Source organism: Echinops telfairi, unplaced genomic scaffold (assembly GCF_000313985.2).
Source record: "Echinops telfairi isolate 266 unplaced genomic scaffold, ASM31398v2 ScPeMD7_23;HRSCAF=83, whole genome shotgun sequence".
NCBI lineage: Eukaryota > Metazoa > Chordata > Mammalia > Afrosoricida > Tenrecidae > Echinops > Echinops telfairi.
The window spans coordinates 87,914,189-87,933,442 of record NW_022103920.1 but is presented as its reverse complement, the minus strand read 5'-3'; the positions used below and the strand labels follow the sequence as shown (position 1 = coordinate 87,933,442).

The window sequence follows — 19,254 nt, the reverse complement described above, 5'->3', positions numbered from 1 at the left end:
CATTTGTACATATGTTGGCATCATCATTTTCTTTCTTTCTTTTTAATCATTTTATTGGGTGCTCTTACAGCTCTTATCACAATCCATATATACATCCATTGTGTCAGGCACATTTGTACATATGTTGCCATCATCATTTGCAAAACATTTTCTTTCTACTGTGCCCTTGGTATCAGCTCCTCTTTTTCCCCTCCCTCCTCTCCCCCCTCCCTCGTAAACCCTGATAAATTATTAATTATTATTATTTTCCTATCTTACACCGCCCGCTGTCTCCCTTCGCCCAGGTTTCCATTGGGTCACACAGGATGGCAGACTTCCTCCACACGGACTTAAGTGATGCCTCACTTGGATCAGTTACAAGGAGAGCACATTTCTTGCAGGATAGATCCCCTAGGATAGTAGAGAGGAGAGAGAGAAAGCGGGCCTGGGATAAATGCTTTTTGCAGAAAGCGAAACTGTATGTGTGCCTGTCGTTTTCTCCAGGGCCTCCTGTGAGTCCTAGTCTGTGCTGGGTTCCAGCTGCTCCCAGCACCAAGTTAACCATTTCCCTGCTGTGTCCCGGTGATCTCATGGTGTGAGGCTGCATTCCTGTCGACCGCATAGCCCTCTCTTGCTTGCTCACTGAGTTCTACACTGACCTTGCTCAAGATGCCTTGGCCTGTGCCCTCCGTCCTCAGCCTCTTCCTGTTCTTTCTGCTTATTCTGGCAAGGTTGTTTTCTGTCAGTCACACTGGCTGGTCTTTAAGGCCCCTGGGGGCAGAGATGCGGTCAGCTGCCTCCAAGTAGGCCCCAGCTCATGATGGACCCTGCTATTGTGATCCATTGACTTCTCTTGGCTGTTTTTTAGTAGACCCCCAGTCCTTTCCTCCTTGTCTTAATGTGGACGCTCCACAGGAACCTGTTCAGCCCCGTAGCCCTATAGAAGCCTCCGTGGACAGGGGGATGGTGGCTGTGCACGAAGTGCATGGGCCAGGCAGTGGACCCAGGTCTCCTACCTGGAAGGTGATAACTCTAGATAACACCTATTCATTCACCCTGATTACTTGTAAATTCATAATAAGTGAAAGCGAACTCCTGGGGAGAGCTGCTGACGTGCATTAGACTCTGCTCCGGGAGCCCATCGGCAGTAGGGATGATGTCATTAGCACTGTGACTTTCTCTTCATCCACCCCTGCTTCTCTTGCAGCCTCTCTTGTGAGTCGCAGGCTCCTGGATGCTAGCCAGTGTCAGGGATTGTGGTCATAGCCAGGCTTCCCCAGAGCCCGCATGCCTCATGGGCTTGGCCTTGCCCTTGCCCTTCTTAGCTTACATTCTAATCAACTGAACTCTCACAGCAGAAGGAGTCCCGATGGTCCCGATGGCAGAGTGGATTACATGTTGGACTGATAACCACAGGGTCAGCAGTTTGAAACCACCTGCTGTTTAGTGGGAGAAAGATGAAGTTTGCTACTCCCATAAAGATTTACAGCCTTGGCAACCCAAAGATGCCGTTCTCTTCTGTCCTGTAGCATTGCTGTGAGTTGGAATCAACTTAATGGGGGTAAGTTATTTTTGAGACCACAGCATAGAACTGGCAAATGTCGATTAACAGATGCAAACTCAGAAAGTAATAAAAAAATCTGCAGGAGTAATTCCTAATAACAAAACCTGGGCATCACAGTTATGATTTGGGGACAGCTTAAAAGATTTTTTTTTCTTTTAAAAAATAAGATAGGTTTGACTAAAGACAAAATAGAATTACCAAAAAAAATCTAAGTAATAAAAATCACCTGAAATACTCTCATTCAGAAATAACCACAGATAGTGGTTTGGTGGATCTCTTCTGATCTGTGTCCTTGGTGTATACACGTATGTGTATATGGATATATATATCCACCAGTCTGTATATTCCACCAGTTTCTCTCTCTCTCCATCTATCTATAGATAGATATATAGTATATATAGTACATATCTCTGTGTGCAAGGAATTGCTTGAAGAAATTTGAATTCATCCACGTGACCAAATTTTCTAGATTCCTTAAAAGGCTCTTCATAAAGAATTTGTGACCAAGAGTAGATATCTGTAAGGTGAGGATCAGAATGAATCCAATCCCTAAAACATGGAGACTGGTCCACTTCTCACATCCCACTGCAGCGCCCTTGCTGCCAGCGACTCTGTGGGACTTTCCCTCACTGACTCTAGCCACCAGAGCTAGGGCAGAGCTCACAAATAAAAAGGGCACTGTTCTCCAGATGCCATGTCTTTCCACTTTCATCCTCCTCCTCCAGATGAGGAGGAACCAATAGCTGCACCTTAAATTGTGTCCGAGCTTTTTCTCGGCTAGTTCGGCACCAGAAACCAAATTGTGCCTCTTGGGTTGTTTTATTGACTTATGAAAGTTCTTTATACATTTTGGGTACAAGTCAAATGTGGGCATAGGTCAAAAAGTATTGCTACCAAAAAAATCACAGAACCCTTTATTAAACAAAGAGATCAAAATGTGAAGCTATTGCTTTTCAACATATCCTCCTTGTAGCCCTATACACTCTGAAGGTGATCGGTCCATCTCTCTAACACGTCCCAGAACAAGTTTGCATTCTTCCGTTTATACGCTATCAAAATGGCCCTTTTGACATCCTGGAGGGATTCAAACTGTGCTCCTTTTAAATGCTCTTTGAGTCTAGGGAACGAAAAGAGGTCTGACAGGTGAAGAGCAGGGCTGGAGGGTGGATGAGTCAGGGTTCCTAATGGAATTCTCATAGGACAGCCTGTGACCCTTCAAGAACGCGCAAGTGAACTGTTGTGTTGGGAAACAATTCCTTGGTGCAACTTTCCTGGCCTTTCCTTACAGTATAGTTTGTTTTCTGAAAACATTTAAAATAATAGGCCTCCGTGACTGTCCTGTGTCTTTCAAGAAAATCTATCAAGATCACCCATTAGGGTCCTAAGAGACAGTCTCTCTAACTTTCTGAGCTGACTTCCTTGCCTTGAATTTAAGGGAACCCGGAACCACTGTTTTGCGTGGACCTTTTTTGGGGAATAGCATCCAACAAGGTGAAGACAGGTGTCTTACTGAGAGAATTTGTCTGTAGCCATCCTCTGGTGGTAGAAACACATTTAAACACATTTTGTTTGGAATCAGGTGTGTGTGATTCCAGTAGCAATATCCCCTAGTAGCAATATACTTCTACTTACCTGTGCAAGCATTGTGACTCTTTCTCCCGACCTTTACCTTGATCGTGTCTTCTGCAGAACAGAACAGTTTGAATTTCATAAAGTCTCAATTATCAACACGATTTTGTTCTTTTATGATTAATGACTTTTGCGGACTAAGAAACCTGCGGCTATATAGATTTTTCTCCTACATGTTTTGGTGTTTTATATTTTTCTCTAGGACCCATTTTAATGAATATTTGTGATTTGTGGCATATGGTATAATCTAGCTGTCAAGAATGATTGGGGGAGGAGGGGAAGTCCGCAAAACAGATATCCATTTTTCCAATGCAATTTGCTTCCTTCCTTCACTCCATGACATCAGTACTTTCTTTGAATGTCAGCCCTACTATATATGCTTGGATCTAGTTCTGGACTTTGATCTCTATGAAGGGCTTCAACGTGTTCATGAGAAAAATAGAAAGCTAATGGATTTTCCTATGAACTTTCTGACGCCCCTTGTCTGTTTAGGCCCAAAGTACACAGTCTTGAGTGATTGCTGCACCATGACAGATTTTGAAATCAGGTAGTGGAAATCTGCAAGCTTTGCCTCTTTTCAAAATTATTTGGCTATTCTAAGATCTTGGCAATTCATCTAGATTTCAGACATAGCTTGCCAATTTCTACTAAAAAGCTTGCTGTTCGGATTACATTCAATCTTCTGATAAATTTGAGTATAGATACTTTAACCATATTGAGCTTCAACTCAGGAACTTAGTCTATAAATCTCCCTTTATGTTGGTCATCTTTGACTTGTCTGAACAGGGTTTTGTAGTTTTCAGTGGAATGATCATGTACATCTTTCATTATATTTATTCTAAAATGTAGTATTTTTCCTTGCTGTTATAATCGGTAGTCCTTTTTATAAGTTCATTTTTCAGATATTTGTCTCTGGTATATAGAAATGTAGTTTGTCCTTACATATTAACTGTATATCCTCTAACCTTGACAAATTCACTGAGGTCTAGCAGAGTTTTGTTTTTTTACATAAGATTCATCCAGATTTTCTCCACGTAGACAACCATACCTTCGTCTTCTGTAACATATGATTTCCGTATCTTATCGTCTCCATCATTATACCTGTCCCTTCTTGTCTTCTTGAAGTGCTCTCAGTTCTGTCATAGATGTTTGCTGGTGCAGAGAGAATTCTAGCTTGGTAAGTATTTCGTCATTCTCAGGATTTCAAAGACGTTTTCCTATGTTCCCCCCTCCCCCTTCCATCTCTTCTGCACAGAAATCAAGTCGAATCGTGCTGTTGTTCTTTGTAGGTTACTTTAATTTTTCTTCACACTGGCTGCATTGGGAATCTTCTCATCGTTTTTTGGTTGTTCAGCCACTTGCTGCGGTCTTTCTGGATTCCACATTGTTTTTATTTACGTGTGAACATTCTGAGAGCCCAATCTGCTCTTCCGCCTCTTTGCGGCAGCCTCTGCCCTGTGTCTCCCCCTTGAAAGCCCCCCCCACCCCCGCCCCCCAAAAGGCCCATTCCCAAATGAGGAAGTTGCTCGTCGAAAAGCAAACGCTTCTTCCTTTCCCGGGTATTGCCCCTTCAAGTACCGATCGCCTCAGCCTCTGTCCTGAGTCCTCGAACTGGCAGGACGCTTTTCTGGCTGTCCTTGGTGGGAGCTTTGGGTGGCCACGTGCTACCCTGCCCTTGCTAGAAGCAGGAGCCTCCTCTTTAAAACTGGAGACGGTCAACCTGGATTCCTTCAGAAGGCATGTTTCTAGAATGGGAGGCTACGGTAGCAAGGCCTTTTCTCTGGCTGTTGGGACCTATTGTCAAACAGGGTTCCAGACTCCCTGTCCCACCACGCTAGCAGCAGCAGTTTTGTCAGCTTACAAAATCTTGACAAGCAATGAAGGTATAACGTTGTCTAATGTCGTTGTGTTGCCAGAGGTGCTGTCAAGTCCACTGTCGCTGTGCGTGAGCCCATTGTCACAGCCACGGTGCCAGTTTGTCTCATCGAAGGTCTTCCTTTGCATCACTAACCCCCCACTTTCCCAAGCCAACAGCCCTTCTCCAGGGAGACCATGTCCAGAGCACAGAAGACCAAAGGACCCCACCCTCGCTTCTCAAGAACATTCTGGCGGTCCTTCGTCCAAGATGGATGTGTTTGTCCATCTGAGAGTCCACGGTCATGTCAGTAGTCTTCATCCACACCATCACTCAAAAGCCGCGAGTTCTTCATCTAATAGTTGAAAGGAAATGTACCTTGACTGCAAGCCAGGAAATCGCATACTTATTTCCTTCTGAGTCTGCAGTATTACGTGTGGCCACTGACCTCCCAATGAAATGAGTCGGAAAAACTGATTTCAGGGTCGTCAGCGGTATCCGTCTTCAAGTGGGGAGGGGGAAGCAGGAATTCCGCTCCCTCACCAACTCAGCTATCAGTGACTGAGCTATGGAACCACTGTCCACTGTGGTAGCCACGGTTCACATGTGGCTACTGACCACTTGAAATTTGGCTGGTCCAGATTGATATGGGCTGGAATGTAAACACATTCCAGATTTCAAACACTATTGGGGATTCACTTTTACAAAGAAAGAAAGGAAAAAGAGTATGGGGGAGAAGTCAAATATTTCTTCAATGGTTTTTATATTGATGGCATATTAAAATAGTATTTTGAACACACTGGGTTAATTAAAATACATGATTCAAATTAATTTCCCCTGGTTGTTTTTAACTATTATTAATGGGGCTACTAGATAAATTAAAAGTACGCACCTAGCTTGCATTTTATTTCTAGTGCATAGCGCTGCTCTATCATAAAACAAAACAAAATAAAAAACCCACCACCCAGGAGTGCTGGTGGCACCATTGGGTCAGCATTGGACTACTAATGGCTCCCTGTTGTGGGTCCAACAACTCGGATGATCTTTGCCTGGGAGAAAGACGAGGCTGTCTGTCTGCTCCGAGAAAGACGAGGCTGTCTATCTGCTCTGAGAAGCTTGTCCGGCCCTGGAAGCCCTCCCTCTGTAGGGTCACAACAAAGCAGCATCAACTCGAGGGGAGTTTTTAACTTTGACTGCTGTGGCGGCTAATGAAAGTTGCACCGTGGCTGCGGTTTGTCTTTAAGGAATGGCTCTGCTGTGTAGCATTCTCTTACCCTCTCTCGACTTCCTCCAATGCCAGTCCTCCCCCAGTTTCTTCAGAGTAACTTCCTGAATCTCCCCTCTGAGGTTCCCTGGACCTTAAATTTAGTTCAAACCAAACTCACTGCCATCGAGTTGATTGTAACTCAGAGAAGACAGAGTAGGACAGTCCCTTCCGGATTTCTGAGATTGTAACTCTTTACGAGAGTGGAAAGCCTCATCTTTCTCAGAGGTCAGTGGTTTCGAACTGCTGACCTTGCAGCCCGATGCATAGCCCTCTACACCACCAGGGCTTCCTTTCCAGAAGACCAAATGAAAAGATGGATCCACGTCATGGGTTCCCAGGAGAAGTTGACCCTGTGAATCTCTTCTCTGGGAGCTAACCCTCTATGAGTGCAGATCCAAGGGCTGAGAAGGAGGTAGGTGTGTGTGTGTGTGTGTGTGTGTGGTGTTGCAGCAGCAGGGATGCCCATCTAAAGTCTGAGCTCCCTTAGGGGCTCACTCCTTGTCAACAGGCTGCACTCCCACCTTTGCCTCACGCCATCCCCACACATGTCTTCTGTACTGCATCTTCCCTTTGGGTTCATTTGTGATTCAAATGTAGGCCTTGGGTTTTGTTTGTTTAATCAATCATTTTATTGGGGGCTCTTACAGCTCTGTCACTGTCCATACACCGATTGTATCAAGCACATTTGTACATATGTTGCCATCATCATTTCCAAAACATTTTGTACTTGAGCCCTTGATATCAGCTCCTCTCTTTTCCCCTCCCTCCCCCACCCTCCCACCCTTGGGAACCTTGGTAAATTATTATTTTCATATCTTACACCATCTACCTTCACCCACGTTTTTTGTTGTTTGTCCCCTTTGGGGTGGGGGGCAGGGCAGTATTCATATGTTGATCATTGAGATCAGTTCCCCCTTCTCCCCCCACCTTCCCCCTACCCTCATGGTATCACGACTCCCATTACTGTTCCTGAGGGGTTTATCTGTCTTGGATTCCGTGTGTCGAGAGCTCCAATCTGCACCAGTGTACATGCTCCAGTCCAGCTGGATTTGTAAGGTAGAACTGGGGTCATGATAATGAGGGGGAGGAAGCATTAGAGAACTCGAGGAATGTGTGTTTCATGGGTGCTGTACTGCACCCTGGCTGACTTGTCCCTTCCTTGTGACCATTCTGTGAGGGGATGTCCAATTGTCTACAGATGGGCTTTGGGTCTCCGCTCCGAACCTCTCGTTCACATTAGGCCTTGGTTTTTGAACACCCCCACCACAGACTCCCTTGTTTTCTTTGGTTCTCGTCAACTTCAGTCCTCATTTTTCCAAACCACTGGGATAGGTCCACCCACTCGTAGGCAGGCCCCATTCCCAGAAGTCCAGTCCTGGCCCAACCTGGGTCCTCTATTTGGCTGGGAAGAAAGAGCAGAGGGTCTTTACTAGCGAGACCCTCAATACAAGGTAAAGGAGGCAAAGGGCCTTCTCAGAACCAGGAGGTGGCTGGGTTCAGTGGCATTTCTGGTAACCCGGTGCCCATGAAGACGGCTTCCTCTCCAGGGTGCCACGGTCTGCCGTTGGAGGCTGTTTACCAGTGAAGCCGCTCTGAAACCAGCCTTGCTTCACTGAGTTCCTGCCGAATCAGGCTAACTCTGCAACCCTCACAAACCTAACTCTGACTAACCCTCCAGCCAGGGCTTTGGAAATGACAGGACAGCAGCTTCTTACCAGCTTGCTGCGACGCGATGGCTTGCTTTGTTCAGGTGGCCAGCACCCAGGAGACATTCCCTGACTTTCCGCCTTCGGCGTAAAGAGGCAGATGAGTTTGAAGTGGTTCTCACGGGAAATACGGGGCAAGCGCCCCACTGTTTGGGAATCCCAGGCCTGGAAGAGAAAGAAGACAGGAGTGAAAGTGAACCTTCAGAGCAGCCACAGAAAGATAAGAGGGATGAAGGAAGGAGGGTAACGCCGCCCAAAGAACTGGACCCCTTCCCCTGGTGGGTCAAGGTGTTCTTGGCTGGCACAGTTACAGGGCACCCCACCCACGGCCTGACAGCGAGGAAGCGATTCTCAGACCCGTGGTTCTCTCGAAGAGCAGTTCTCAGGGTTGTCTACATCTCTCAAACGACTCTAGCAGGAATTGGCCTCATTTCAGGAAGCAGCACTGTCCAACTGGGATAAACTAAGACTGTTTTTACTTCCACTGCATTTATACCTTACTTCCCATGGATCATTGAGTGAGATGTTACAATGGTGATATTGTTATCTCTTTGAAAATTAACCTAGTAGATTTTTAACCTAAGGCTGATTTAAAGCAAAGCACAACACACACACATGTACTCTCACACACACGCTCAAACCCACTGCTCTGGAAGTCATTCTGAATCCCGGTGGCCTGAACGACTGAGAGTTAGGGCTGAGGAATCCCAGAGTCCTGGACCTAAAAATTATCCTGTTGCCAACTCCATCCACGGCTTCAGCTATTTGGCGTTCAGTAAAATAGAAATCTCAAAGAAACGGATTTTGCAGCTCCCAGAAAGAATTGGGGAGATTGAAAATGTAAGGGAGAATGTTATTTTAAAGTGCCTGCTGTCTTTTGATAAGCAATGCCAGAATCTTACAAAGATACTCCCACACCACACTCACTGCTGCCTCCTAGTGACCTTGTCGGACAGGGCAGCATGGCCCCTGTGGGCGTCTCAGACGGTAACTCCTTATGGGAGTTGAAAGCCTCTTCTTTCCCTCTCAGAGCAGCTGGGGATTATGAACTGCTGGCCTTGTTAGCAGCCCAAGGCATGACCCACTATGCTACCAGGGCACCTCTAAAAAGTACAATTGATTTAAACTTGGTTGAACCAACTAGTCTGCCTTAAAGAAACCACTTCTCTATAAAAAAAACAAAACAAAAACAAACAAACATAAAGAACCTAAACTAAGCCTACCCGGCAGCTGTGGGGTTGATTCTGACTCCGAGCCGCACTGTGTGGGGGTTCTCGGGCCTGCTTCACGGTTCTCCTATGGTGCTGCTCGTGGATTTAAATCACCAGCCTTGCTGTTAGCAGCCCAGTGACTAGCCTCCAGCCTCCCAAGGAGGCTTCATGTGTACCTCTTTCTCCATTGGCCAGTCGTTGCTCAAACCCCCCCTCCTCTCCCTCCCGGCCTTCTCTCTGATTGGGGGGATGCAAAACCTTCCATTCCAGTTTACTTTTTTGTAAAACATTACACTTTTCCATCTCCATCCCACTTTAGGACCTACACACAATATTGCCTTAAAATTATTAAGAAAAAATCAGTACGCATTTTTGCCAAACCCAAGAGTTGACGGCCCCTGGTCACCTCACCTAGTGATGTAACCCAGAAGCAGTGACATTTAAATGACTAGTTTCTCCTGAATACATGTCACATCTGCCCCCTCCCCCTTTTAAAGGAGTAAGTACAAGGGGAGCTTTCAAATATTTGCGGGGAAATTCCATTACTTTCTATTTCATTTCCCCCCCAATTTCTTGCATGGTGGTTATGCGTTGGTTGGGCTGTTAACATCAAGGTCAGCAGTTTGAAACCCCCAGCTGCTCCATGGGAGAAAGATGAGGCTTTTTGACTTCCAGCTGCACAGCTCAGTGACATTAATTACACTCACCGCGAATATGAATTAACAGTCTTAATCAAGGCTCTATGTGATGAAAGGCCAGGACCCTGGGTGAGCGGGAAGGGAGGGGAGCTTTCCCATGACCTTGGCTTTCATGGTGCTTGTCTGTCTCCCCAGGGGTTCCACTGAGAGGCAAAGGCCCTGGGCCCAACCCCAGGAAGACAGATGCAGCTAAAAGATGAAGGAGGGAAAGTAACCACTTACTGCTGTTATGATGGAAACCCCGGTGCCCAGTGAAATGGGAACAATCCCATCAGGATCTCCCACCTACATTAAATTGCTCGTGACCTACCGGGAGCTTCTGGTCACCCACGTCCGCAACACTCGCTGCCTGCTGGACAACCTGCTGGAGAATGACTACCTCTCAGAGGAGGACGCGGAGATTGTGTGTGCCTGCCCCACCCAGCCTGACAAGGTCCTCGGGGTCCATGGGGTACTTCCATGGGGTAGGGATCTAGGTGGCTGGAAGGGGTTCATGGAGTTGGCCTGAGTAGAGTGGACCGGGAGAGGCTTCAGTACCTTGGTCAGGATCTCACTTTGGGGTGGGGGTGGAGCACGAGGTGTCTTAAGAGAACATGAACTGACTGGGCTATTGGGTTCATACAGGATAAGTATAAGCTCCTCTCACCCCTCCACTGCTGAGTGCTTTAGCTCCCAAACATTTCTGTCACAAATTCCCTCCAAGTTAGCTGAGGAAATGGAAAGTGTAAGACATGGGGCAGTGGCGTGTATTCGGCGCACACACTGGGTGACTGCCCGTTGCCGCGTCAGACCCGGAGGATGGCCACTGCCCCAGGTCAGGAAGAATTTTCCATATCCCACCCAAGGGACGTCTCTACAGCCCTTAGTGTTGTGTCTTCTTCTGAAAAATAAAACTGGACAGATCAGAAAAAGCCTTCTGTGGTTAGGGGAATGTTGGTAATGTGATCTTGCTGAGGCTCAGGAGGGACAGGAAGGTTCTCTGGGGGAAGCCCAGTAGCGCACGCCGATGCTTGGGTCTCTTTTCTGGGTTGTTTTTCTGTACTTCAAAACATAACCAAAATACCAGTTGGAATAGAAAACGGATAGAGCTCCTAGTGGAGTGGCCCAGCACCCCACCTCCTGATCCATGAGGGGTGACTTTCCAAACCCCCTTTACCGAAGAAAGCCAGCTGCCATCCTGGCGAGCCCTGGGTGCCAGAGTAGAAGTGTGCTCCACGGAGTGTTCCAAGCAGTGAACTTTTGCCAGGAGGTTGCCAGGCCTTTCTTCCCATGCACCTCTGGGTACACCTGAATCATCAACCTTTTGGTCAGCATCGGAGCAGGCTGTTTGTCACGGGCAGGCGCTGGTTGGCAGTCTTATTGAGCAAAGAGGGAACAAGAGACGCAGAAAGGGAACTCCACGGTCTTAGCTGTGCCGCTCACCTTTCTATACTGTAGGCTCCCACGTGGGTTCCTTTCCGTGTCATGGGTCCAGGTCTCCATCCTGGGGGCTCTCACACCAGCTGGGGCTATCTGGGCTCCCTCTGTGCCCACCGGGGGTCTTTTCTGTGGGAGGAAGCCCCTGGTGCCAGCTCCTATCCTCGGCTTGTGCCACCACCAGGTCCGCAAGCTCCTGGATCTGGTGCAGAGCAAGGGCGACGAGGTGTGCGAGTTCCTCCTCCACGTGCTCCAGCGTCTCCAGGATGCCTACGTGGACCTCCAGCCCTGGCTGTCGGAGATCGGCTTCGCCCCATCCCAGCTCATTCAGAGCAGAACTGTGCTCAACACAGATCCAGGTATGGTTGCCCCGGGACCGCACACACTCAAGCAAGCCAGGCCCCCCGGCTCTGGAAATGCGGACTATATCGGAGGGCAAGCCCCTTGGAACAGAGGTGGACCTGCCTCGGGGGTGGGGGGCCGGGTGGGAGGAGCTGCTTTCCTGTATGGAAGGGACCGCTGCTCTGCGGCTCCCAGGTGGCTGCGGCTCGAGCTGACCCCAGGTAAACTGCCTGGTCCATGGCCGCGTGGCCGCGGCTTCCATTCTGACCTCTTGGTGAAGCCCCACGGTGACAGTTCGCGGGGCTCCGATGGTCGCACACATTCCAGTCGAACTGGTCTTTTTTGGGAAGTCTTCGTAGGCTGCACATTCTGGGGACCAGCACTAGGAGCCCCGCTGACTTCAGGCACTGAATGGGTTAGGAATGGACGGTGCCAGGGACACGGTGGGGAGCGGACGCCGGCCTGCTTCTCCTGCCCTCGGGGAGCTCCGAGTCCGATGGACGGGATCGCGTCCTGAGCTCATCCGCAGAGGGCTTTGCTGCAGATCAGGATGAAGGATGGTAGCCCTACAGGGACCGGAAGCGGCTTCCAACAGTTCCAGGGAGAAAGCAGCATCTGGTCCGCCATTTTGTCACGTGCTTTTTGAAGCTTCCGCTTGTTATATCACAACACGTCGCATCACGTCACACACCGTAGAATTGATCCCAAGTCTGATCTGCGGGTCAGGAGTTCTTCTGTCTCCCCATGTTGAGGCAGCTGCGGGCACCTCTCCAGGACCCATGTCCCAACTCTGCTTCTTTTGCTTTCCTAGTTGCATAAGATTTAAGATGCTATTTGTCATACTAGTCTCTTGGGGGGAGGGCTTCGAAAGTTCACAGAAATTTCCTATTAGCTCTTAATTCCATTTTCCTCCATGCACCTTTTGAAGCCCCTGAGTATCGTTTTTAAAATTAACTTTTTTTTAAATAGTGGAAAAACCATCACCACCCGTTCAACAATTCCTGTATGTCCAATCAGGGGCATTCTTAGTGGCATCTTCGAGCTAGACAACCATTATCAGTCACCACCACCTTTTTTTTTAGTGATTCCCCTCCCATTAACATAAGTGATTACCTAAAACTTTACTGTCTGACCTTTGAAGTTGGTATTGCTAATGTCATCCACACGGATCTCTGAAAGACCATCATGCAGATCAGAATGTCACCTTCTTGTGGGACTCAGATTTTCCTGGAGCCCCCAAGCAGGACGAACCCCTAAAGCAATGGCCCTGGGGCCGGCTTTCAACAGAAAGTATCCCCAGAAGCCTACTTCAGACTGTGGTTTGTTTCCAGTAGTAAAGACTGTCTGCCAGACTCCAATGGTTGAAGACTCCGGGCTGATTGTGGACGCAGAAGTAAAGGGCAAGGTGCAGAAAGTCAGGGCGGGGGCAGGGGATCAGAGTGTCTGTCTGGCCCCGCAGAGCTGGGAAGGCACCAACACCAACGAGAATCCTGCCAGCCCAGGCGGGCTTCCTCCGCTTTTCACTAAAATTCACTTGGTAAGAAGACAGAGGGAAAAGACGACACGGTCTTCGGTTCCATCGAATTCTTGGGCAGAAAAGGGAAATTGACAGAGACAGAGAACTAGGACCCAAAACGCACTGCCATCAAGTACAGTGACCCTATACAGAGTTTCTGGGATTGTAAAACATTATAGGATCACACAGCCTCATCTTTGTCCCACGGAGCAGCTGGTGGGTTTGAACCACTGACATGCGATTAACAACAGCCCAATGCCTAACCCAAAGGGTCAGCAAACTTTTGAGATGGAAGAGTCGATCCTGTCCCTCCCAACAATTTAAAACTCATCTGAGAGGCATAAATATATTTTTACAAACAAATGAAATCACCATGATCTGAACAATGCCCCTTACATTTCTCAGTTTTCCTTCAGCGCCACATGTACGTACTGAAAGGGTGCCAAATGGCTCTGGAGGCAGTTTGCTGACGCTGAGAACCCGCAGGGCCACCAGGGCTCTTTAGCTTTTTCCCGAGCACAGTCATCATTTTAAAGGGGCTGACTGTGCTCTTTGAACAGGACTGTTGGGTTGCTAACCACAAGGTCAGCAGTTCAAAACCATCAGCTGCTCTGAGGGAGAAAGAGGAGGCTTTCTACTCTGGAGAGAATTACAGTCTTAGAAACCCACAGGGACCGTTCTACCCTGCCCTACAGAGTCGCTATGAATCAGCTTGGACGTGATGGCAGCGAGCGTTGCGGGTTTGTGAGGAGGTGGGGGCAGCGCTAGAGCGCCATCCAGCGTGGCCCTCGGGTTGGAGGGGCTTCCATCCCTGGCTGCAGGGCGATGACGGCTTGTGCAGAGGAATTGGAAGGAGGCCTTTGCTGTGAGTTGCAATTGATTTCATAGCAATGGGTTTGCTTGTGTGTTTTGGTTTTAGTCTCAGATCTGTTGCCCATTGGCTGGGTAGAGTGAGGAGACAGGCAGGGGGATTGAACCCCTGGACCTTCTGGTTCTAGGCCTCTGGAGGCCATGCATTTAGGAGCCATGTGGCTTCATGGCCCAGGGTGTGCCTTTAGTTGGTGTCTGTGCTCACATCTTCTCATGCCACTTCCTCCTCTCTCTCTCTCTCTCTCTTCCCCCCACCCCCCATCTCCCCGCAGTGAGCAGGTACACCCAGAAGCTTCGGCATCACCTGGGCTGCGACTCCAAGTTCATCCTGTGCTATGGCCAGAAGGAGGAGTTGCTCTTGGACGACGTGTACATGGACACGGTGGTGGAGCTGGTGGGCTTTGCCAACGAGAGCCTGGGTCTCCTGGGCAGCCTGGACGGCCTCCTGGACCACTCCACGGGCATCCTCAACGAGCAGGCCGAGACTGTGTTTGTGTCGGGCAACGCCGGTGTGGGCAAGTCCATGCTGCTGCAGCGGCTGCAGGGCCTCTGGGCCTCGGGCCAGCTGGATGCCGGCATCAAGTTCTTCTTCCACTTCCGCTGCCGCCTGTTCAGCTGCTTCCAGGCCAGCGACACCCTGTGCCTCCAGGACCTGCTCTTCAAGCACTACTGCTACCCGGAGCAGGACCCAGAGGAGGTGTTCGCCTTTCTGCTGCGCTTCCCGCACACGGCCCTCTTCACCTTCGATGGCCTGGACGAGCTCAGCTCGGACTTCGACCTGAGCAGTGCGCCCGACACCACCTCGCCCCTGGAGCCCGCCCACCCGCTGGTCCTGCTGGCCAGCCTGCTCAGCGGGAAGCTGCTCAAGGGGGCCACCAAGCTGCTGACGGCTCGCACGGGCCTGGAGATCCCGCGCCAGTTCCTCCGGAAGAAGGTTTTCCTGCGGGGCTTCTCCCCCAGCCACCTGCAGACCTATGCGCGGCGCATGTTCCCGGACCGTGCGCTGCAGACCCGCCTGCTGGATCAGCTGGAGGCCAACCCCAATCTGTGCAGCCTGTGCGCCGTGCCCCTCTTCTGCTGGATCATCTTCCGCTGCTTCCAGCACTTCTACTCGGCCTTCCAGGGCGCCCTGCAGCTGCCCGACTGCACGCTCACGCTGACCGACATCTTCCTGCTGGCCACCGAGGTCCACCTGAACAGGACCCAGCCCACGAGCCTGGTGCAGAGGAACACGCGGAGCCAGGTGGAGGCCTTCCACGCCGGCCGGGGCACCCTGCACTCCCTGGGCCGCCTGGCTCACGGGGGCATGGAGAGGAGTCTGTTCGTCTTCAGCCCGGAGCAGGTGCAGGCCTCTGCGCTGCAGGAGGGGGACCTGCAGCTGGGCTTCCTGAAGGCCGTGCTGGAACTGGGCCCCGGCGGGGAGCAGCTGTCTTACGAGTTTTTCCACATCACCCTCCAGGCCTTCTTCACGGCCTTCTTCCTGGTGGTGGACGACAGAGTGGGCACGCAGCACCTGCTCAGGTTCTTCCAGGAGTGGGCTCCTCCTGGGAAGACCGCGGCGGCGACCTGCTTCCCCTCTTTCCCCCCTTTCCGGTGTCTGGGGGGCCGCCGCCTGGCGAGGGAAGACCCTTTCAAAAACAAGGATCACTTTCACTTCACCAACCTCTTCCTGTGCGGACTGTTGTCCAAAGCCCGGCAGAAACTCCTGCAGCACCTGGTGCCCGCGGCGGCCTTGAAGAGAAAGCGCCGTGCCCTGTGGGCACACCTGTTCACCAGCCTGAAGTCCTACCTGAAGAACCTGCCCCGAATGAAGGTGGAGGGCTACAACCAGGTGCAGGCCATGCCCACCTTCATCTGGATGCTGCGCTGCATCTACGAGACGCAGAGCGAGGAGGTGGGGCAGCTGGCGGCCAGGGGCATCTGCGCCAACTACCTCAAGCTGACCTACTGTAACGCCTGCTCGGCCGACTGCAGCGCCCTCGCCTTCGTCCTGCACCACGTCCACCAGCGGCTGGGGCTCGACCTGGACAACAACAACCTCAATGACTACGGCGTGCGGGAGCTGCAGTCCTGCTTCCGCTGGCTCACCATCATCAGGTGAGGCTGCCAGGTCCAAGGAGCAGCAGACCAGGGGATGCCAGGCGGGGCTGGGACAGGCAAACCAGCACTCCAGATTGGGAACTCCTTATCCTGGGGCGCATGATACCTCGTCTCAGAATGTGGGGACCTTTTCTCTCTCTCAAGGTGGCAGAGCTAGGTCAGCACCCACTGGCTGCTCTCGAACGAGCCGCTTAACCTCTCTGAGCGTGTGCGTCCCCCTCTGGCAAAGGAGAGGGTTCTCATCTGAGCGATGACATAGCAGCCAGCCATGCCCACAGAGTAGGGAATGAAATGTGTTACAAAAGTCATCTCAAGGTGGCAGAGCTAGGTCAGCACCCACTGGCTGCTCTCGAACGAGCCGCTTAACCTCTCTGAGCGTGTGCGTCCCCCTCTGGCAAAGGAGAGGGTTCTCATCTGAGCGATGACATAGCAGCCAGCCATGCCCACAGAGTAGGGAATGAAATGCGTTACAAAAGTCATCTCAGCCTTCCTCACAGCTCTGTCACACAAGCACTGGTATCGTTCTTATAAACACTGTCAGTACACCGTGGCACAAGGCCTCTTCACGATGTTGAGAAGCTAGGATGTGACTTAGCTAGGACTAAGGTATACCTGATCCACTCTCCTGATATGCACGTGAAAGTTAGACATAGGAGGGAAAGAAAGTTAGGCATGGAGTAAGGAAGACTGTAGAAGGAGGGATGCAGTCGGATTATGGTGTTGGCGAAGAATAGGGAAAGTAGCCCAGACTGCCAAAAGAACCAACCCATCTGTCTTGGAAGAAGGGTGATCGGCGTGCTCCCAAAGCAAAGCCACAACCCCAACCTCTGGCTGTGTTTAAATTCTCTATTTATTGTCTGGCTCGCGCACGCCCCAAGAGCAGTGGGGATTGGGAACGGTTCTCGGTGCCTGTTGTGCTGATGTACAACATGTACAGCACGTAAATTGTGTGCAGTTGGTGGATGTTGCTTGGAGTCCGTTCTCTGCCCTCAAAGAATGACTCTCCCTCCCGCCTACAGTTTAGCGGTAGCACATCAGCTTGGAAAGTAGGAATTCTAGATCCCACTCCATCTACAGTTCAGCAAACGTTTTGGGTTCCTTGGCAGCATCACAAAGCATTGGGCTGCTAACCACAAGGTCTGCAGTTCAAATCCACCAGCCAAGACCCTAGCTGTGTACAACGGAACAGAGCCCTGCCTGGTGTGCGCCATCCTCACACTTGTTCTGGTTTGAGCCCATTGGTGCAGCCCCTGCGTCAATCCATCTCCGTGAGGGCCTTCTTTTGCACTAACCTCTTCTTTGCCCAGTGTTCGTCTGGACTAGAGAAACGAATGCATAGACACTCATATGTGTATAAGGGAGAGCTTTATATACAAGAGCAATTGTATAGTGAGAAAATATCCCAGCATAGTCCAGATCAAGTTCATAAGTCTGATATTAGTCAATATGTTCGATACCAATCTATAAATTACTCTTCAGACTCACTCAACACATGCAATGATGCCGAATGCAGGAAGATCACAGGGCAGTGGATGGGAAGTCTTGTGGATCCAGTGGTGGTGGAAGCATCTCAGCACTGGCAAGGGTCTCCACGTGGCTCCTCCAACTCTAGGACTCCAGCGTAGCATCATGTGTCTTGTCAACAGGAATGTCTCGCAGGGAGAGTGTGTCTGAAGTGAGCTATTTATCTCTTTAGCGCCTCCAAATGAGGTCATCAAGCTGTGACTTGATTGACAGGCTAAACTCCACCCCTTCACTCTTAAGAGTCTCAATGTTAACAAGAGACTATGTAACTACCACACCCAGCATGATGTTCTTTCCCAAGAACTGGTCTCTCCTGACAACATGTCCAGAATATGAGTGATGATGTCGCACCACCCTTGCCTCTCAGGATTGTTCTGGCTGGACTTCTTCCCAGACAGATTTCTTTGTTCTCCCAGCAGCCCATGGTGCTTTCAATATTCTCTGGGAACTCCATAATTTAAACACATCAATTCATCTTCGGTCTTCCTTATTCATTGTCCAATTCCCACGTGCATATGAAGCGATTCAAAATACCACGACTTGAGCCAGTGCACCTGCAATCCTTTGGAGGGGCTTAGAGCTTGATTCCGAGAGGTATGAGAGCTTAGATTCTAGGGCAGTTGGATTGTGGAAGGCTGTAGTGTGTTGTGGGAACCCTAATTCCATTTTTTGTCTTGGCATAAATTCAGACTCTATTTGAGTTCTGAATGTTAACCAGCAATGTGACAACTTTGTCCTCAGGTGAGTGTGTTTGAAAGTAGATGACAACTCCAGGGGTGGCGAGGCCAGCCCAGGAGGGACAGCCTTGCCTTCAGGGAACTTGGTTGGGCATGCCACCCATGATTTCCCAGGGATAGCTGCCATGTCATCCAAAGGTGAGGGCACAGGGGACTTTGATTCAGGTCCACCAGCCATATCCAAACCATCACCTTAGCCGGATCCCATTTTATTCTGCAATTGTTCACACATCCCAATCGGGGCCCTTTCCTGCTTCTGGGGTCCCACTAGGGACAGTGATGAATTGATCTGCCGCCAATCATGATTCTGTGATGATTGCTTTTGTTTTCTATCTCTAAGGAGTCTGGTGGTGCTGTTGGGTAAGCGTTGGACTACTAACTGCAAGGTTAGTGGTTCAAATCCACCAGCTTCTTCTCAAGACAGTGATGAGGCTATCTGCTCCCATAAAGATTTACAGCCTCAGAAAGCCTACCTGTATTGAGTTGCCATGTGTTGGAATCGGCTTAATGGCAGTGAATTGGTTCTTGGTAATAATTAGCCCCATGGTGGTGAATTCCTTTGGGCAGCATTTGGCTTCCTGCTGATGGCTCCCCTCACCTGCCTGATTTGTCTTTGTCTTGCCTCTGTCTTGTTGAAGGCTTAATAAAAGGGGGAAGAGTGAATATGCTTGAATTTGAGGTCTTTTTTTGGTTGTAAAGAACATATAGCCTGCAAACCCAAGAATATTTGCTGCCGAATCTGTGAGGCAGGCACTCTGATAGAATTGTGGGCTATGCCTTGAGCTGCTAACCAAAAGGTCAGTAGTTTGAAGCCACCACCTGCTCCGTGGGAGAAAGATG

At 49.9% G+C, this 19,254-nt stretch overlaps 1 protein-coding gene across 2 annotated transcripts in view; it reads left to right on the top strand.

Annotated features, from left to right (window-relative positions):
- Positions 1-19,254, top strand: part of NOD1 (nucleotide binding oligomerization domain containing 1) — a 68,178-nt gene that overhangs the window by 27,804 nt on the left and 21,120 nt on the right. For both annotated transcript variants that reach the window (XM_004702857.2, XM_045288954.1), the window contains exons 2-4: positions 10,045-10,342; positions 11,510-11,684; positions 14,326-16,150. In XM_004702857.2, coding sequence (XP_004702914.2) covers positions 10,139-10,342; positions 11,510-11,684; positions 14,326-16,150 — 2,204 coding nt within the window. In that variant the 5' untranslated portion in view covers positions 10,045-10,138. The remainder of the gene's footprint in view (positions 1-10,044; positions 10,343-11,509; positions 11,685-14,325; positions 16,151-19,254) is intronic.